This window comes from Macaca thibetana, chromosome 4 (genome assembly GCF_024542745.1).
Source record: "Macaca thibetana thibetana isolate TM-01 chromosome 4, ASM2454274v1, whole genome shotgun sequence".
NCBI classification, from domain to species: Eukaryota; Metazoa; Chordata; class Mammalia; order Primates; family Cercopithecidae; genus Macaca; species Macaca thibetana.
In genome coordinates, this window is record NC_065581.1 from 115451151 (window position 1) to 115471003 (window position 19853).

General features: G+C 41.0%; 1 protein-coding gene across 1 annotated transcript in view; it reads right to left on the reverse strand.

Annotated features, from left to right (window-relative positions):
* UST (uronyl 2-sulfotransferase) overlaps positions 1 to 19853 on the reverse strand; it is a 317391-nt gene that overhangs the window by 55810 nt on the left and 241728 nt on the right. The window contains exon 6 of the mRNA XM_050787162.1: positions 1777 to 1874. Within this exon, the coding sequence (XP_050643119.1) occupies positions 1777 to 1874 (98 nt within the window). The remainder of the gene's footprint in view (positions 1 to 1776; positions 1875 to 19853) is intronic.

The following is a 19853-nucleotide window of genomic DNA, read 5'->3' on the forward strand; positions in this document are numbered from 1 at the left end:
GAAAGCAGGCACAGGCAGTCAGATCCTAACAACTACTAATCAAGGGGTGAGTACAACGGCTTTTATAGGAGGACCAAAGTGAACCAATTAAATGAATTTAGAAGTTTTGAAATACAAAACTGACTGACATAGTATTTATGTAGAATTCAAAAGAGGTGTCAGGTCATGTCTGTTAATCATCTTATTCTTTGGAAGAGTTAAAGATAAATCTTTGGATTTTTGTTTTGTTTTATTTTGTTTGTTTAGATTGCAGAAGGAAAACAGCCTAATCTGATTTGTAGACCAGCTCTCTGAACTGACAGGAGAGTGAGAAAAGCCCGGGAGTGGGGCTCCAGGCCTGGCTGTCATTTATCATTTGGGGGAATCGGGCAAGCCAGGGTTCTCTTTTGAAAAATGATAATAATAACCCTTACCTAGTTCAAAGCATTGTTGTAAAGACTGTGCAAGGTGATATGATAAAAGAGTTATAAAAATCATTGTGTGTGTGTCAAGGTATGGTGTTATGAGTCACCTCTCCAAGATTAGAAAATTGAAAAATCTGAAAAATACTACACGATTTAAAAAATACTTTAGGGAGTTCAAATCATGTTGCCTGTTATAAAGATATTCACTGTGATCAGCAAGTGAGTCATCCAGCCCCAGATCTTCCCAATACCTGAAGTACTAAATGTTAACCAGGAGGTATTTGTTATTGAGGCAAGGGTTGGGGCAGGGGAGAGGCCACCTGGACTCAGGGGGCTTATGGTGAAGTCAAAAACTAACACTCCTGGTTCTGTAATTTGGACCATAAGCAAACTCTTTTGTTATGGCAAATGAAACAAGACAGGAATAACAACAATATGCCTAATAACAAAGCAGAAATCATAGCATAAGCAAAAAAGTACAACGAATGCATTGCCAGTGTAGAAGTAGCAGTTCTTATCTGGCCTTTTCAGAAACACAAGGACCGTCTAGTTAATGTTTCCTTTGGGGAATAATGTCACTTCTGGTAGCACATTGATTTTCTACCAAGCAAAGATAATGCTTCATTGTTGCTGCCATTTCTTCTCCAGGCTACCACATTTGTCTAGCACAGTAGATTTCAACTATAACTACACCAGAAGCATCTGGGGAGGCAGCTACACATGAGACTATGATTGGGTGGGGGTTCTTAACAAGTATGCAGGGGTGCTCATGCAGGACCTGGGCAGATCACACCCTGGGGGTCCTGACTATCTGAGTAAGTCACTTTCTAAAGAAGGTCTTGCCTTCAAGTAAGGTTGACAGGTGATCACTATAAAACACTTTCTCCTCTGCCTACTAAGTGTATCCACCATGGGATTGTGGGTGTGGGCTTCCAGTGTCTCAGACTCAATGACACATGCCACGAGGGCAGGTTGTTGGTTAAGTCAGTCACTGTAGAGGAGCAGGCTGGGTGTTTGTTCCTGGTCTTCACGATCGCATTTTATGTGACATTTTGTCATTTTATCCAAAGAGAAAGACAACATGGGTTGAGTAGTGACAAGTATGTTTTAGGTATAAACAAGGGTTTGGTTCCAGTTACAAAGCTTTATATGGTGGTCTTCTGAGGCCTCTGCAGACGCTGATTTTTAAATTTCATTACTTATAGGACATTTGGAGTCTCACACATTATCTTGAAAGATTAACAGTAAACAGGAACACGAATTCCAGAAGGTTGAGAGACTAGGGATACCAAAGATTCCCACCAAGTGCCAGGCTGGTGGGGTTCTTTCCCTTGTGCACACGTGCATGCCACGAGCCTGCTGTAGCCCTTACCTGCATCTGGGATGTTGTCCACAAAAGTACGGAATGATGTAAAATAACCTGGGGTTGGAACACTCAGGATAGTTTTCAAGAATACACTCATTGATATCCTAGAAGAGAAAACACAGCAGTCAGATGTCTTGTAGTCTCTGCAAGGCTCTATCAAATGCCGCACAGTTTAAGTAAAATTCGTGATTGAATTACACGGGCACACCTTGAGAAGATGAAGAGAATTCATAGATTTCAGGAGAAAACTTCTTTTTTGCCTCCCAGCATCCTGCTCCACTGGCCAGGCACACACAGGGCTGGGCCATTTTAGAAAGTGCATGCTTTGTTGAGTAAACTGCATCTCTGCATTTCCTGGTGGCTCCAAGTCTTAAGCTTGGTCACAGGCCTTGGGAGAGCATTTGTAACCACTGTGCTTTGTGGTGGCCCCAGCAGTTGCTAGCCAATTTGTAGGTATACAGTTGGCAATTAATAAATGTTTGTTGCATGAATTTAGTATTTCTCTGTGTATCCATGCATCCAACAATTAAGTACCTACAACAGTCTCATAAGGGTTGGTAAATTTTAGAGGGGCTGTAAAATCACTTCTAACATTATATTAACTTAAAAAGTAGCAGGATGTTTATATGCAGACACCTTCTCACTTTCAAAGGCAACAGTTGTGATTTCCAGGTTTTCCATTTCTCTTATATGAAGTTGGATATGGTCTTTCTGAGGGCATTACAAGAGCTTGAAATGGCTTGGTGGGGGTAAGGAGAAGGGCTCAAAACCAACTTTTATCAAGGTAGATTACATCAGACATTCTAAATAAGGCATGCTTGGTTCTCAGGTATTTCTAAGGAGAAAAGATAACTCAATCTACAAATAAACCAAACAGCTGTAGGATGTTTTTCCAGAGACAATATTGGCAAAGCAGATTAAGAGTGGATATAATTCCCAAACACGGTTGATGAAATTTATGAGTCGGTAGAAGCTACTGTATCTGATATACCGGTGTAAGTGTAGGTGTGTAGGTGTGGGTGTTTAGCTAGTAACAGTTTTTTAGTTCAAGTTGGGAATGAGAGAAATATAATTTACACTTTTTCTTAAAAACAATAATCCCCTCATACTTCTTCAGTTTACATACCAATTAAGTAAATTACACAATTACAATAACAAATTCAATGGAAATAAACAGAATCTGCAAAAAACACAATTGAGAGTACTCAAGCACTTGAGTTTACCATGAGAAGTGGAGGTGCAGGTTCCAGAGAGGAACATATGAGAAGCGAATGGGGGAGCGCATCAGTCCATCCAGCCACGTGGTGAAGGTGATTAAGAGCATCTCATTGTGTATGAAAACTCATTAAAATGCGAGACACTAGACCTGAAATACCTTTCTAAGAAGAGTTTGACACTGAAAGATGTATGTGTATGTGTATATATACATATTACATATATTCATAGCTGCTATGAATTTATTAATTACAACAAAATATGGCAGAACTTACATGTTCATGGATGGGGGATTGGTTTTAAGAGAAATTATGGTACATTCACACACTGAAATACCAGACACCTGAAAAGAATGAGGAGGATCTGTGTGTGCTATCCTGAAAAGTCCTGGATAAATTTTCAAGTGAATAAAAGTAGACTACAGGATAATACGAACATGTAGGACAATATAAAAATCAACATGTTTACATAAACACAAAAGGATCTGGAAGGAGACACAGCACACAATTGAAAGCAGTTATTTCTGGTGATTGGCATAAAGGAAGATGAGAATACCGTCAATTTTTCCTTTATTCCTTTTTTGAAGTGTTAGTTTTTATTACAATGAATGCATCTTACATTTATCGTGAGAAAACTGTACGGAGATTTACACACTGTAAAACAAACCAAAGCTTGTGTGGGCGGGTGCCTGAGCATTGCCTTGAGGATGCTCTGAGCCCCCTGCCCTCCTCACATTTGAGGGTGTCCTCTGGTAGCTGGCCTCCCCCTGGAGCCTGAGCCTTTAGTCCGAGGGACCCAGTAACCCTGGTGGCCTCTCTCTGCAGCAGTGGCAACAGGGAGGGGGCCAGGAGCTGGGTGAGAAGCAGAGCCTAGGGTGATTCTGACCAGAGCAGAGTTCATCTGCTGAGGTTGAGATTTCACAAAGAAGGACAGAGTAAAGCGATGGGGGACATCCAAAGAACTGTCACATATGCAGTCAGCCCCCAGAGTCCTGCAGTAACAGGAGGAGCAGGGCACCAGAGACCGCCAGAGCCTCCTACAGAGGCTCTCATGGCACCTGCTGCTTCTCCAGAGCTGCCCTTGAGCTAGTACTTGTGCGCTTATTTGTTTAGGTGTAGGTCCCTCAACACAGACTGTTCACTGCATCTCCAGTGCTCAGCACCCTGCCTGGACAAAGCAGGAGTGCAATAGATACTGAATGAGTGAGTGAATAAATGGCAGAAGGAGAGAGACAAGACACACAGCTCCAGAGCAAGAAAGGAAGCAGACACCTCTTCCATTTGCTGAGCCTGCCAGGGTTTTGTCCTCAGCAACCCCAGGCTCGCAGGAGTAGACAGAGGGCATCAGCTGGTTGGTGAGGGGAAGGCGGAGGAGGCACCGGGACCTAAGAAGGCCACTTCCCTATTGGAATCCACAAATAACCTCACAAGGTCAATTTATGGGAAGACATAAATTCCTAGTTTTAAAAGTGCAGTTAAGAATTATTTTCTTAGACCAAGGCACATGCTGGGGGATTTCAAAGAGTTCCATTTGAGCCCATTAGGTTGACGAATGGCGTTCATCACAACCCATCTATGGCAATGCTATAGGAGGATATAAATAAAGATGACTGGACCGGAAGATCCAGAGGAAGCAGAAATGAGCTGAGAAGCCCCAGGCATCGAGCTGCCAACTGCTTGGCCACAACCACAGTAAGCAGGGATGCTGCTGTTTGGCAGCTTGAGGACCAGGGACCTGCAGGAAACTGCTCCTGGCACCTCCTACTCAGTCCACTCTTAGCAGAACCAAGACCTTTAGTGAGCAACATTTGAGCCTCCTGGGAAACGAAATGAGACCAATGGCTGCACTTCCACTGGGCTGTTCTGACGGATGCCTTTCAGTCTTCTGGGACCATTTGGTTGCCCTGGTGTTCATGATTTATCTTTGGTCCAAGATTTACTATCCTGCATTGTTTTATAATCACCTTTTAATACCAAAGTTCTCTCAGCACATATATTTTCTAAATGATTATGCAACTTTATTTTTTCCTTCCATGTAGTGCTTCTAGGGTAAGATTGTTTTTTAAAAAAAAAAAGAAAAAAATATTTAATATGGATTTCAAACTTTTCTCTAAGATTGTCACCACACTGATGACTTTGGCCAAGCCAGCTTGCTTGCCAGCACTTGATCTGTGACTTGCTCCTCTGGTTCCTGAGTCTTGGCACACACCATGGGCACCCCTGTAGTGCCCTTCCCTGCCAAGCCTAGCCCTTTGGGTCTTAACGTAAGACCCCACGCTACTCAAGATTTTGCATTATTAGGGAAATGAGATCGTCTCTCTGAGTAAGCATTCCAGATAACTATGAGAATCTTTTTCATTGCCAACACTGTACAAAAATTAATCCATTTGTGTTGCAATGTATTCTAAACTGTACTATTTTAAAAACCATATGCTTTCCTCCCTCTAGATTTTTTTTTGGGTTCGTCTTCTTCCATTCTGATCTTACAGCAAAATCATCTTTTATCCACTTGCTCTTGTAATGTTTCCACCAGATGGATGGTGATGGGTGACCCTCATCTTCTGAGTCCAAAGGGCTGGCTGGTCTCAGAGCAAACCCCAGTCATTGCCTCCAGTTCCAGGGAGTCCTTCCTGAGGCCTCTCTCACCCTCACACCCACAGCCCCTCTTCACCCCCACAGGATGATGACAGTAGCTTCCCAGCCAGCAGCTCTTCCTTCCACCTCTCCTCTCTGAGTGCAGCCTCCAGAGTTGCCCCAGTCTGCACGTCCTTGCTCTCCTTGGAGGACTCTTATTGACAATGGAACAGGGATAAAAATCAGGGCACCTGATACACACTGTGAATTCCCTGGCCAGACTCCCAGGGCATTCGAAATGCAGGGCCAGGAATGTGCATTTGAAAGAACCTCTGGCGACTCTGAGAGGATGGTCACTCTTCATGAGCTGTCTATGTATTAGGTAATTCATTCCATGCCTTTGCCCTTCCTCTCCCTTGCCACCTCCCTCCTCACCTAGTCTCAATAGCAGGCTCAGGGTTCTGGTGGGGAGAGTTAACATACTCCAGTCCAGCTGGGCTAGTGCTCACTTGGGTCCAGGAAAAGGAGACAGATGTGACCATGGGCTTCCTTCCATGCTGACCATTCACTGCCAGCCACATCTGGCAGATAGGGTCCCTGGGACAGGGCTCAGGTGCCACATCGCATACTCTCTTCACTGTTGGCTGGAACCCAAATGTCTCCAGGAGTGGGGTCTGTCTGGGACCTCATCCATCAGCTGGGACCTGGCACTCTAACCTAGTTCTAGTCCTCAGGCTAGATCTGCTCCCAACATTCCCTGCCAGTGGCCAGGATTCTTTTAGAAGTGGGCAGACTTCCTCATGGTGCCCATGAAAGGAGTTCCAAGCTGGCCCGAGTGCTCCTGGCATCTTGAAATAACCTTCTCACCCACCTTGCAGGGGCTCCTCTGTGCATCGACACTTGCTTCACCCACATGAGGGCTCGCTCTAGAGATCAGACGCTGAGCTGGAGGCCTGGACACCTCCTACTCCCTCCCTGTCAGCGAATTTTCACAGCCCTGACTCCTTCTCCTCACTCTGCACTGCCAGGCCCACAGGCCTCTCGTCTGCTTCTGCCCGAGACATAAAACTGCTCATTTATTTCTCTGTAGCTCAAGAACCAGACAACTGCTTCCTTTCTTGGATTTCTAGTTTTAATTTTAGAAAGGGTGGAAGGAAGAAAATCCCAGGTGGAGTTAATTTTATCACAAAAGGTGAACTTAGAGACGATTCATATTTTACTTATCCTTATATAAGACAGCACCTTCTCTGAAAGCCACTGAACTGAAAAAATACTTACTGGTGTTTTTACACAGCTCCATGCTTGAAACGTGGATCAGTTTTGTTCATATGGCCCATGGCTTTCAAAGACAGGATTTCTGGCTGCTTTCAATAGCAGAATCCTTAAGAGGCCATATGCAAAGTTCCTTGAAAAGGAGATTTGGGTGCTGGTCTCAGCTCCATGATTAATTAGCTGGGTGTCCTCAGCTAAATCATGCCATCTCTGAGCCTCAGTTTCTTGAGCTACATAATCTCAGTCGATGAAACTGCAGATGGATGTACCTGGTACCAACCGTTTTTGTTTGTTTGAGACAGAGTTTTCACTCTTGCTGCCCAGGTTGGAGTGCAATGGCGCGATTTTGGCTCACTGTAACCTCTGCCTCATGGGTTCAAGCGATTTTTCTGCCTCAGCCTCCTGAGTACCTGGGATTACAGGCAGCCGCCACCATGCCCAGCTAAATTTTTGTATTTTTAGTAGAGACAAACTCGAACTCCTGATCTCAGGTGATCCACCTGCCTCAACCTCCCAAAGTGCTGGGATTACAGGCATGAGCGCTGCGCCTGACAATAACCAACTTTTAAGAATAGTTTTATAATCTCAAGATCTAGAAAAAGTGCTAATTTCTCAGATTCTAAAACTTATGAGTTAATACAAGGCTTTTACTCTGCATTTATCATTTAAACTTTTCACCTTTCATGAACGGCAGAGAGAGAAAACCACAAAGGCTGGTATCAGACAAACCTCAGTTCAAACCTTGGCTGTACCTCTTTTGAGTTGTGGAGTCTTTGGCAAACGTTCACTTTTCAAAAGCTCAACTTCTCCATCTGTAAAATGAGGACAATAATACTTGCCTCATAGACACTTTACTAAGATTAGAAATCATTTATATCCGTTATTTTACCTGCCACTCACCTGTTAAGATTATGCCATCTTTATTATACCTTCAGCATTTCAATTCCTTTTTCCTTAATCTTATATTCAAAAACACCATTCTTGGTGATTCTGATAGTTTTTTTTTAAATAGTGACTCTGGCTAACTCACAGTGGAAACAGAGGGGAAGAAAAATATGGAAACATGTAATATGCTATCTATGTTACATCAAAACAACAACACAATTTGATGGAAACACAAACGGTATTATGCAAAATACACCACCGTGGAACTCTGGACTTCTTATAGCTCATATTACTCTGCACATGACACAATGTAATACGATGACATAAAAAGCTCTTTTCCAATGCGGATTTAAAATTGATTTTGGAGCCAGTCTTCACACGCTAAAAATATGGATATTATGGAAAAGGATGGTTTCTTATGCTGGCTGTGTTAGAAGTGGGACAGAGAAAAATGGCTGAGTGTCATTCACCACTGAGGTAGTACCCAAATCCTTGACCCATATGTGGCCCATGGTAATCAGAGTACAAGTTTAATGGGCTAAATGGAATGGACGTAGTCTAAGCTAACTTTTATTGCCTCACACACTCTTCCTTGTAAGCCTTTTTCAACCTTGTAAAAAATTTTGAGCCAGAACCAGAGGAGTCAAACAAGACTTTTTAGTGAGGCTTAATGGATTTGAAAGTAGCAGACGGCAGATGACCATCATTCTCCCGTTCCATGCTCATGTCTAGCGTGAATCACTGATGACACACTGTAGTTGAGATGGGAAGTGTCCTTCAGAATTCTTCTCAATACAGCCATCCAGGAAGCACCAGCATCAGCCAGAGAAGCATGTTGCTCTCCCTGTTGTAAGTACAGCTTGCAATGTTGGATGTTTAATATCTGTGGCATCTACCGTAGTGGCTTTGTGGTCCTTTACACCACTTCTGAGTTTATGGCTATGTGTCTGATGGCAGGATGGCAGATAAAGAATTTCTGGGTAAGTGGGACATCATGCTACATTTACTTTAATTATTTCATTTTTTTTTTCATATGAGTTAAGTAAATCCTTAATAAACAAATTGGCTTTAAAATTATTGGGAAAATAAACATGGAAATGCCTTTTTGCTTGTTTGTTTTTTGAGACGAAGTCTCGCTCTGTCACCCAGGCCAGAGTGCAGAGGCACGATCTCAGCTTGCTGTAACCTCTGCCTCCCAGGTTCAAGCAATTCTCCTGCTTCAGCCTCCTGAGTAGCTGGAACTACAGGCGTGTGCCACCCACACCCAGCTAATGTTTGTATTTTTAGTAGAGACAGCGTTTTGCCATGTTAGCCAGGCTGGTCTCGAACCCCTGACCTCAGGGGATCCACCCTCCTTGGCCTCCCCCAAAAATAGAAATGTCTTTGGAATTGTCAGCATACATCCTTTGGGGGGGGTATCTATCTCCTCAAACATTTATTCTTTGTGTTACAAACAATCCAATTATATACTTTTAATTATTTTAAAATAGACAATTAAATTATTTTGACTATAGTCACACTGTTGTGCTAGCAAATACTAGGTCTTACTAATTCTGTCCAACTATGTTTTTGTACCCCTTAACCCTCCCCACTTCTCCCCCACCACCAACTGCATTACCCTTTCCAGTCCCTGGTAACCAGTCTTCTACTGTCTATCCCCATGAGTTCAATTATCTTAATTTTTTCCCACAAATAAATGAGAACATGCAAAATTTGTCTTTCTGTACCTAACTTATTTCATTTAACATAATGACCTCCAGTTCCATCCGACATGACCTCCATGTCGTTGCAAATGACAGGATCTCATTCATTTTTATGGCGGCATATCTACATTTATTTTAGCGAATATCCTTACTCACTGGGGGCACTAGTCCAATGAAGCTCTTAAATTCTGAAACTGAAACACTTATGGACACAAGAGACCAAACATTTTTTTGAAATCATTCATTTGGATTCCAAGAGTGTGAGTTTCCAATTTCTACTGCATTGAACTAAAGACAAAGAAATAGTCACAGTTTTTATTTTTTATTTTTATTTTTTGGTTGGGACAGAGTCTTGCTCTGTCTCCCAGGCTGCAGTGCAGTGGCGCGATCTCGGCTCACTGCAACCTGCACCTCCCAGGTTAAGCGATTCTCCTGCCTCAGCCTCCTGAGTAGTTGGGATTACAGGCACGTGCCACCACGCCCAGCTAATTTTTGTATTTTTAGTAGAGACAGGTTTTCAACATGTTGGTCAGGCTGGTCTTGAACTCCTGACCTCGTGATCTGCCCGCCTCAGCCTCCCAAAGTGCTGGGACTACAGGTGTGAGCCACTGCACCTGGCCAAAAGAGTCAGTTTTATGCTGAAATGTTCCATTATAAGATGAAGACCAATCTAGTATCCAGCTCAGTTTTCATTAGGTTTTTGGTAGGGTCTTTTCAATGAACTACAGCAAAGTTTACAAGCATTTGAGATGCCTGTGGGTAGGACCCGGTGGAAGCTGCAGTGCCTCTCCCCCAGAAATAGCCCTGCACTTCTTCTGGTTAACACAGTGTCACTAAAACAAGAAACCACAGTCTCTGAGGTTCAAGGGGTTTTGATGCTTTTCAGAGATATGGAGCCCACAACTACGATGGTTTCATAGAGCCTGGAAAACACGTGGTGCCTAACCAGATAAAAATAACACCTCCCGATGGAATCAAACTGGCTAATAGACAAACTGGTGGCTTCTATTTCTATAACAAACTATTTATCACACTTCTATCTAAAAGATCAAAAATACAACCAATTCAGTCATAGAGATTAGGGTAATTGTAGTACATGTCATTGTAAATAGTTGCAGTCATTTAAAATGTTTACAAAGAATATGTAACTACAGGAAAAATGCTTATCTGAGAAAGTCAGGATAAAATTATATATATATAATATGACTACAACCCCATTTTTTTTTAAAAACCTATATTTTAAAGCTAGATGGGAATAAAGTAAATTTAAAAAAAATTTAAATGTGTCTGAGATGGCAGAATTAAGGATTTTCCCCTTTTTCTTTTTTGGTCTTAAAATCTTATTTGATGTGTATGTGCTATTGAAAAAAATTAAAAAATGTTTGTCAAAGTAATATGTACATGTCAAAAAAAAAAAAGGTTATAATGAAAGCAACTATCTCTTGTTCTACACTGCTCTGCCTCTCAGTTGTGTCCCTCAGAGGTTAAGAATCCCATTTAACTGGATTCTATGTCTGACTATTGCTTGTTTTACTCTCGTTTTTCTGCAGTAATCCCTCAAGTAACTTTTTGCTTTGCTGTTTCTAGTTTACAAGGAATTAGTTGCTAATAATGTTCTCAATAACTTGCAGGTGATATGTGTGTGTGTGTGTGTGTGTGTGTGTGTTTTAACATCAGAGAAGATTGTGTTCTCTTTAACATTTCTCTCTCTAATCCTATTTTCTGAAATCTCACTATGGTAGACCTAGCATTGTGCTGAACACTTAGCAGGCCCTTTTAATCTGGGGCTTAAGATATTGGTTTTTTTTGGTGTGTGTATGTGTTTAAATAATTTTTCTCTCCGTTTTCTGCATTCTTTAATTCTAGTTTTCTAATTGGTTTTTGAAGCTTGAATGATCTTTTATAATTGTTACTCTTTCATCTTTTCTTACTCTGTCTTTTTGCTTTTCTTCTAAGAGATTTTTTGATCTTCTACGTCCTTCCTCTGAATTTTTGATCATGACAATCATATTCTAATGTCTAAACATTCTTTCTTGATGCATGTTGATTTCCTCTTATAACATCCTGCTCTATCTATGGATGTAACATTTTCTCTAATGCCTCTGAGGAAACTAAGTAAAGCTCCCTCTTGAAGCTTTATTCTTTTTCCTGAAATTTGTCTCCCTTAGGATTATTGCTTCCATTTGCTTATTTTAGCCCCTGTCTTTTAAGGTGCAGTCCTTCTTCAAATAGCTACGGATGTTTTCTTGTCCATTCGTATTTAATGATGAGTCAGGAAACACTGATGGAGAGCTGTGCTGACATTGGCAGAGTTTATCAAACAGTGGGCTGCACCACCCTGCTGGTGATTATTTAATGGCCAGGTTGGGAGGTCTTTTCTCTGGAAACATTCTAATACCTTGAGAATGAATCAGTTTTTCACCCAGTAGACAGCTGCTGGGTGCTGGGCTTTCCCGGGTAGGGTAGGGATGAAATAAAGGGCTCCTCTTCCATATAGATATCTCCAGTCCATCCTTCTGCTGTCAGTCTCTTGCTTTATCCATCATCCCGGGCATTTCCAAATAAGCCTGGAGTCTTATTCAGCTGTATTTTCTCCTCCAAATGCACTCTAGACTGTGGCTTCCCGGCCCAACTTTATCAGTTACCAACATTGTATGCCTTCTCCCAGATTTAAGGGTTTCAACCTTGTTTTTCTCCTCACTGTTGTGTATCTGACCCCTTAAAATGTCCTTATTATCATCTTAAGGGGTACTGGGAGAGAACTAAGTGCTTCTTACACTGAAAATTGTTCAGCAAGGGCAAGTTCCACCCACCTCAAGCACATACACCATGAATCATGTACAGATGGAGAAACTGAAATAAAATCAATGCAAAGGAAAACTTAATGGCAAAAAACCTTAGAAATACTGATTGCAAATCCCTATAACTTCAAAATGGAATCTTATCTTTTGACTCAAACATTAATGCAACATTTTAACATGTTAAAATGTCTACAAATATTAAAAATGCCTTTTTTGGCAACATAATTCCTGCCTCTGTGGGAGATTTCAATTTTTCTCCCTCAAGGCTATGGCAAATCGGCAGAAAAATCTCTCACTAAATAAGTTAGTTCATGGACTGCACAGCAAGGCACCATAACCAGCAATCACCAGTTGGTGACCTACCAGCTATTAAGTAAGGTAATTTCCTTACCCTAACCTTACTGCAGCAACAGTTTATCTCTTAAAGAAGCCAGGAGGCAAATTTAAGTAGAAATTTGTGAGTACGAGCAACATGGGAAGAAACAGACAAAATAAATAGATCTGGGCTCTCACTGCACCTTAGAAAGAAAAATGAAATACAAAAATGTAAGACAGCAAGAGGAAGCAACTGGCCTCTTGGTTTTTCAGGCTCTTCTGCTCCTTAGGGGTGGGACAGATTGGCATCTCTTTCTTACAGCCAAAACCAAAAAAGCTTGCCTTAAATGTTTGCCTGGAGGCCGGGCACGGTGGCTCACGCCTGTAATCCCAGCACTTTGGGAGGCTGAGGTGGGCAGATCACCTCAGGTCAGGAGTTCGAGACCAGCCTGGTCAACATGTTGAAACCCCATCTCTACTAAAATTACAAAAACAAATTGGTCAGGTGTGGTGGCACGCACCTGTAATCCCAGCTACTCAGGAAGCTGAGGCAGGAGAATCGCTTGAACCTGGTAGGCGGAGGTTGCAGTGAGCCAAGACCACACCACCGCACTCCAGCCTAGGCAACAGAGCGAATCTCCATCGCCAAAAAAAAAAAAAAAAAAAAAGTTTGCCTGTAATGACATCTTGATCACTTTTTGGAATGCATGAAGTTAGCCATGATTTTGTGATAGAAGTCCAGTTAAGAGAAGTCATTCATTCATTCTCTCTACTGGAACTTGAAGTTCTTAAAATCATTCAGAAAAACCTGTAAACTACAGACAGAAGATAATAAATGAGCATTACCTACCAAGACAGATAAGATGTTGACTCTGTGGTTATGGAAAAGGAAAAATGCGAAGTGGAAAACCAGTTCAATATTTATGGCATAGAAATCAAAACCACAATGATATACCATCTCACACCAGTCAGAATGGCGATTATTAAAAAGTCAAGAAACAACAGTTGCTGGCGAGGCTGTGGAGAAGTAGAAATACTTTTACACTGTTGTTGGGAATGTAAATTAGTTCAACCATTGTGGAAGCCAGTGTGGCAATTCCTCAAAGATCTAGAACCAGAAATACCATTTGACCCAGCAATCCCATTACTGGGTATATACTCAAAGGAAGATAAATCATTCTACTATAAACATATATGCATGCAAATGTTCACTGCAGCATTATTCATAATAGCAAATACATAGAATCAGCCCAAATGCCCATCAATGATAGACTGGATAAAGAAAATATGGTATATATATGCCATGGAATACTATACAGCCATAAAAAAGGAACAAGATAATGTCCTTTGCAGGGACATGGATAAAGCTGGAAGCCACTATCCTAACAGCAAACAAACTAACATAGGAACAGAAAACCAAACACTCCATGTTCTCACTTATAAGTGGGAGCTGAACAATGAGAACACATGGGCATAGGGAGGGGAACAACACATACTGGGGAGTGTCAGTGGGGTTGGGGAGGGAGAGCATTAAGATAAATAGCTAATGCATGTTGGGCTTAATACCTAGGTGATGGGGTGATGGGTGCAGCAAACCACCATGGCACACATTTACCTATGTAACAAAACTGCATGTCCTGCACATGTATTCTGAAACTTATGATTTATAAAATATTATGGCATAGTTTGAGTGTAAGAAATGCCCACTGTGAGTGGATTGCAGGCGGTAGTCCTGTCCACTTGTTTTCAGTTGGTTACAAGGATCTCTTTGGCCACAGTGGGGACCCTCCTTGAGGCAACCCTCTTCAGCCACCCTCAGGTCTGCACTGCTCCCTCTTCCAATCTGACACTGTCCTGGGTGTGACTGTGTTAGTGTGACCCCTGTCATTACCGCCTTTCCCCAGTCTCTTGAGGGCCTTTCATCCCTCAGTCATCTGGGGCTCTCTCTGGCTTTCGTCTCTGATTCCCATCCATCAAACGTGGCTCTCAACTAGCTGTCTGGTGGAAATGATTTCATAAATTAATGCTCACAGAAGAATAAATAAATAAGTTATCAAGCTCAATGTGTTTCCAAGAAATACTTGCATTTTAGTGGAAATCAGTCCTTTAATCCAAAGAAATGAGGTCTAATGGTGGTGGAGAGAGGGAGGGAGAGAAAAAGGAAGGGACTAACCGTTATTGAGTATCAATCGTTTTATTCAGTAAAAGTTTGTGGAAGGAATGAAAAGTACACTGGAGACTTTACTAATTCTATCTCATTAAATGAGCAAAGTTCGGGCCCACTGTAATTTGGTGAGAGGCAGAGAGACACTGCTCAGGTTGTGTGCCCTTTGTCTTCTCAGAAGGCTCCCAGAGGTCACCTTGAACTTCCTGTCAGATCCTGAATTCTTCTCCAGCTTCTGGAGTCTTCTTTCCTCTACAGCCAGGGCTGCTCAACCCTCTCCAATCCTATGGCTAATCCTGGACCCAGAAAAGAGGAATGTAAGGAGCTCCAGTAAAAGGAAACGTCAACGTACACAGAGGGTCTGTTGGGGAGGTGCTGGATGGGTAGGGCTCCAAGACCTCCTGCCCTACCCAAGCCAGACGAGCTCTGCTTTGCCTGGGTTTACATATTGGGTTCTCTGTAAGGCTTCATTTGATATAAAGGTTCTAGATCTGAGAATCATTGCTTTAGGCCAGCATGCTGAGGCTCAAGACATCTGATCACCAGCCTGGGCAACAAAAAGTTGTCTCTACAAAAAAGTTTAAAAAAAAAATCAGCTGGAAGTATAGTGGTTCATGCCTGTAGTCCCAGCTACTCAGGAGGTTGCCATGGGAGGATCACTTGACCCTGGAGGTCGAGGCTGCAGTGAGCTGTGATTGCACCACTGCACTCCGGCCTGGGCAACAGAGTGACACCCTGTCTCTCTCACACACACAAAAGGCACGTGATCAGCTAGCATGACCCTATTCCTGTGCCCTAGTTCTGCCCATTGTACTTCTTCCTTGTTTCTGAGTTTTGGGCCCACCTGGTTCTCCATTTCTTAACTGAAGCTATGTTTTGCTGCCTGTATCTGAGCCTCTGTCTTAGTAGCTTGCTCAGTACTCCTGGTTCAGAACACAGAGTGGCAGTGGTCTGATCTGCTTTCACTAGGTACTTCCTCCAACGGAATATTCTTGCTGGTGAATATCCAGCCAGTCACCGGGTCCGGTTGTTAGCATGAGCTTTTATGTCACCTACTTCTGGATTTGGGGCCTTTTCCTGGGGCACCATGGGCCCTTCATCATGTCATAGATGCTTCAACTTGCCCACTGCCACTCTGTGTTCTGCCTGCCTCAGTGTGGACATCCGGCTCTTAACACTGCTCCCCACTTCGCTATATAAGCAGGGCCAGGAAGTCTGATCTCAAGGACTGGGTCATGACTGCTGGCTCCCAAGATTAAAGAGCACCTTGTGGAAAAAACAAGAATGTAAGAAAACCTTTCTCCTCTTCCTCTCCCTTCTGTAGTCCAGCTGTTGACAATTCTATTCCTCTGCCCACTTTACCTTCAAAGAAAAGAGGGAGCTACCACATCCACGTTAACAAGGGGAAGAGTAGGTTTTTTGTATGTACGATAGCATTAAATACTATGTCCTATTAAATACTATATTCAATACTGTAATATACTATATTATATGTAATACTATATTAAATACTATATTCAATAGCATTAAATACTATGATCTATTTTCTAAGTGCCAAAAATATTTTTTAAAAAACATAGCATCATTTATCAGAAAGAAATGTAAGTTGCTGTAATTCGGTCTACAGTGTCATTATCAGGCATTTCCTGCAGAGCGTGTCAATTCCTTGATTATGTTAGTTGTCATTATCTATTCGGAATGAATAGAGGCCCTGTGAGTCTATTAAACGCTGGGGACACCAGCCTGGCCTTCAGGAAGGCACACAGGTGGGGTGCTGGGCTGGCTTCCCTAATTCCTCTCTGAACCTTCTAAAAGCCACACTCGCAGATTCAATGCTCTTCCAGTTTCTGGGGCAGGAAGAGCTGCCAAATACACAGAATTTTGCCAGGTTATATGGTCATTTTATTAGGCGAATAAAAGTCTACAGATTTTAGTGCAAAACCACGGGGCCCAACCCAGTTTTGTACAAACATTTTCAAAGGTAAAAGTGGAATACATTATCAGTCACTAGTGCTCACCATTATAGTGTTTTTGGCTAACAATCATTTTCCTTCTGTCTATGATGTCTGAAACCTTAGCACAAAGAATGCCTTTCAGCAGAGGTTAGCCCCACTGGGAATTACCTATAAAACCACTAGGTGCCCTAAATTTTTTACCAAATTGGACATCAAAATGACCTTAAAATATTTTGGCAAAAATTTTTGGGCATAAATTTTACATAATCATAAATTATAAGGACTGAATCCAGTGGTTAGTTGAATACTGAGGAAAAAGGGGTGGGAGAGAGCTATTATTGTCTTTAATGCCAGTGATTAGAAATGAAACACAAGGTAAACTTCACACTTGGGATTCTAACTTTAAGTTTTCAACCCATACTATTGTAATACAGTTTAAAGGCCTTCTATAAAGGCATAGTTCCATAGGCCACAGTTCTATCATGCCATGATATGGTCTACTGTAAATTTATTTCAGAGGTTCTTAATTTAGGGTAGTTTAAAATGGTTTGCTTATTGTGTTTAAACAATTCAAGCTGGAATCTCCAACCAATGAATGCCAAGATTCTTTAATTACATTATGAATTAAGGCATCTACTGTACATAACACATCACAGTAAGCACTCTGGCTTTAAGTGGCCAATGAATAATTGGGTTGATTTTCCTTTATAATAGGTAACTATGCTAATACTTATATGGAATATCTTCTTGGTAGTTCTGTTTATTTTTATGATTTTTAAAAAATTAATGCCTTTGCCTTATATTAAAATGTGTCAAATGGCCAGGTGCAGTGGCTCACGCCTGTAATCCCAGCACTCTGGGAGGCTGAGGCAGGTGGATTACCTGAGGTCAGGAGTTTGAGACCAGCCTGACTAATATGGTGAAACCCCATCTCTACTAAAAATACAAAAATTAGCTGGGCGTGGTGGTGTGCACCTGTAGTCCCAGCTATTCAGGAGGCTGAGAGGAGAATTGCTTGAACCCAGGAGGCGGAGGTTGCAGTGAGCCTAGATCATGCCACTGAACTCCAGCCTGGGTGACAGAGTGAGACGCCATCTCAGAATATAAATAAATAAAAAGTAAAAATTAAAATGTGTCATATTATTTTTTCTACGCTAAATTTATTTAGTTTTTAACTGGTAACTCTCCCCAATTTCATTATTTTCAGCCTCTACTTTTAGCAAATGAACCTCTCTAGTTTTAATAAATTAATTTAATCATTTACTTTTAGTGAGATTAAAATACTTAGATTTATTTCTGCATCTTACATTGTGTTTTTTAAAATTTGCTATTCTTTTTTTCCTGTATCTTTTTTCTTTTCATGTCTTCTGTTGGTTTAATAGAGTTTTTAATAATATCCCTTCCCTGTCCTCTACTGCTTTAGAATCTAAGGATTACATTTTACCCTTACATTTTTTTTAACATTCTAAGATTTTTTTTTTTTCAAACACATGGATGACTCTTACAACTTAAGAAAATAAAAATAACAAAGGAGCTTAAGATACTTTCATTACTGAAAGAGTCTGAGGAAGGGCACAGAATTTTAAAAATTCATTTGTAAATAGATGGTGAGAAAGATGAGTGAACGGAAAAGTCATTAAATTTTTTTTAACATTCAAACTTGACTAAATTTTTTCTAATAAAGCATGAAGTAATTTAGTTTTCTTATATTCCTCCAAATCTGAGATGAATTTTAGCAACTTTATCCATTAAACACCACTCACCTCTTCTTTTTAAAGTTGGCTAATCGTAATCTTTTTTAAACATACAACTTTTAACACTTAATATTCAACTCATTTACCAACATGTTTTACTCAACAGCTCTGTTCACTATTGCTTTTTATGCCCTTGTACCTTAATTTCCCCCATAATTCATATCTTAGTAATGCTTTTAATGAAGTCAGTAAGTAGGAAACTCTGTGTCTGAAAAAGGTCAGTCCAGTGATTGTTTAGCTGGGTATAAAATTCCAGGTTCACAATTTTTTTATCTCAACACTTTGAAGATATTACTGTACTGTCATCTGATATCCATTGTTGCTGGCAAGAAGTCTGCTATGAGCCTAATTATGATTCTTTCATTGGTCATCTGCTTTGTTTCCTTTTCCTTGATATATTCAGTTTCACTCTAAAATACTTGTGTGAATATTTAAGTTTGTTTATTCTGTTCGGTACTCCCAGTATACTTTTGGTATGAAGAATCACCTCTCCAGGCTGGGCACGGTGGCTCAGGCCTGTAATCCCAGCACTTTGGGAGGTTGAGGTGGGCGGATCCAAGGTCAGGAGATTGAGACCATCCAGGCGGGTGGATCTGAGGTCAGGAGATTGAGATCATCCTGGCTAACACAGTGAAACCCTGTTCCTACTAAAAATACAAAAAAAATTTAGCCGGGCATGGTGGCGGGTGCCTGTAGTCCCAGCTACTCAGGAGGCTGAGGCAGGAGAATGGCATGAACCCAGGAGGTGGAGCTTGCAGTGAGCTGAAATCAGGCCACTGCCCTCTAGCCTGGGCAACAGAGTGAGACTGCGTCTCAAAAATAAATAAATAAATAAATAAATAAATAAAGAATCATATCTCCAATTTTAGAATATTTTGTCTTTTAATTGCTTCAAATATTTCTTCCCTAACATTTTTCCATTCTCTTTTTTTCTGGATCTCCTATTAGATGCCTATTGAAACTTTACAATATTTTTTCCATATCTCTTTACTGCTCTATCTATCTATCTATCTATCTATCTATCTATCTATCTATCTATCTCTTTCTGTATTGCATTCTTGGTGAATTTCTCTTGACTATTTTCTAAATTCATTAATGTTCTCTTTAACTTTAGTTTAGAGTTTATCCATTTCTTAAATTTTTACTTCAATAACCATATTTTTCATTTTTACTTAATTATTTTAAAGATATCCTCGTGTCCTTGTTTCATGTCTCTCTTACAATTTTCTGCTCTTTTTAAATGGAAGCTATTCATTCTTTTGTCTTTTCAAACATCCTAGGCACATTTATTTTAAAGACTTTGTCAGGTTGTTCCTTAAAGCCATCTGGAGTGTATTCATTTTCCAATACTAGATTTTGCTGCCTGCCTTTCTTGGTATTGGATTTTTCTCCCCATGTTCCTTAGAATGTATGGTCTGTAGGCTCATTTTGGGTGGGAGATTCATA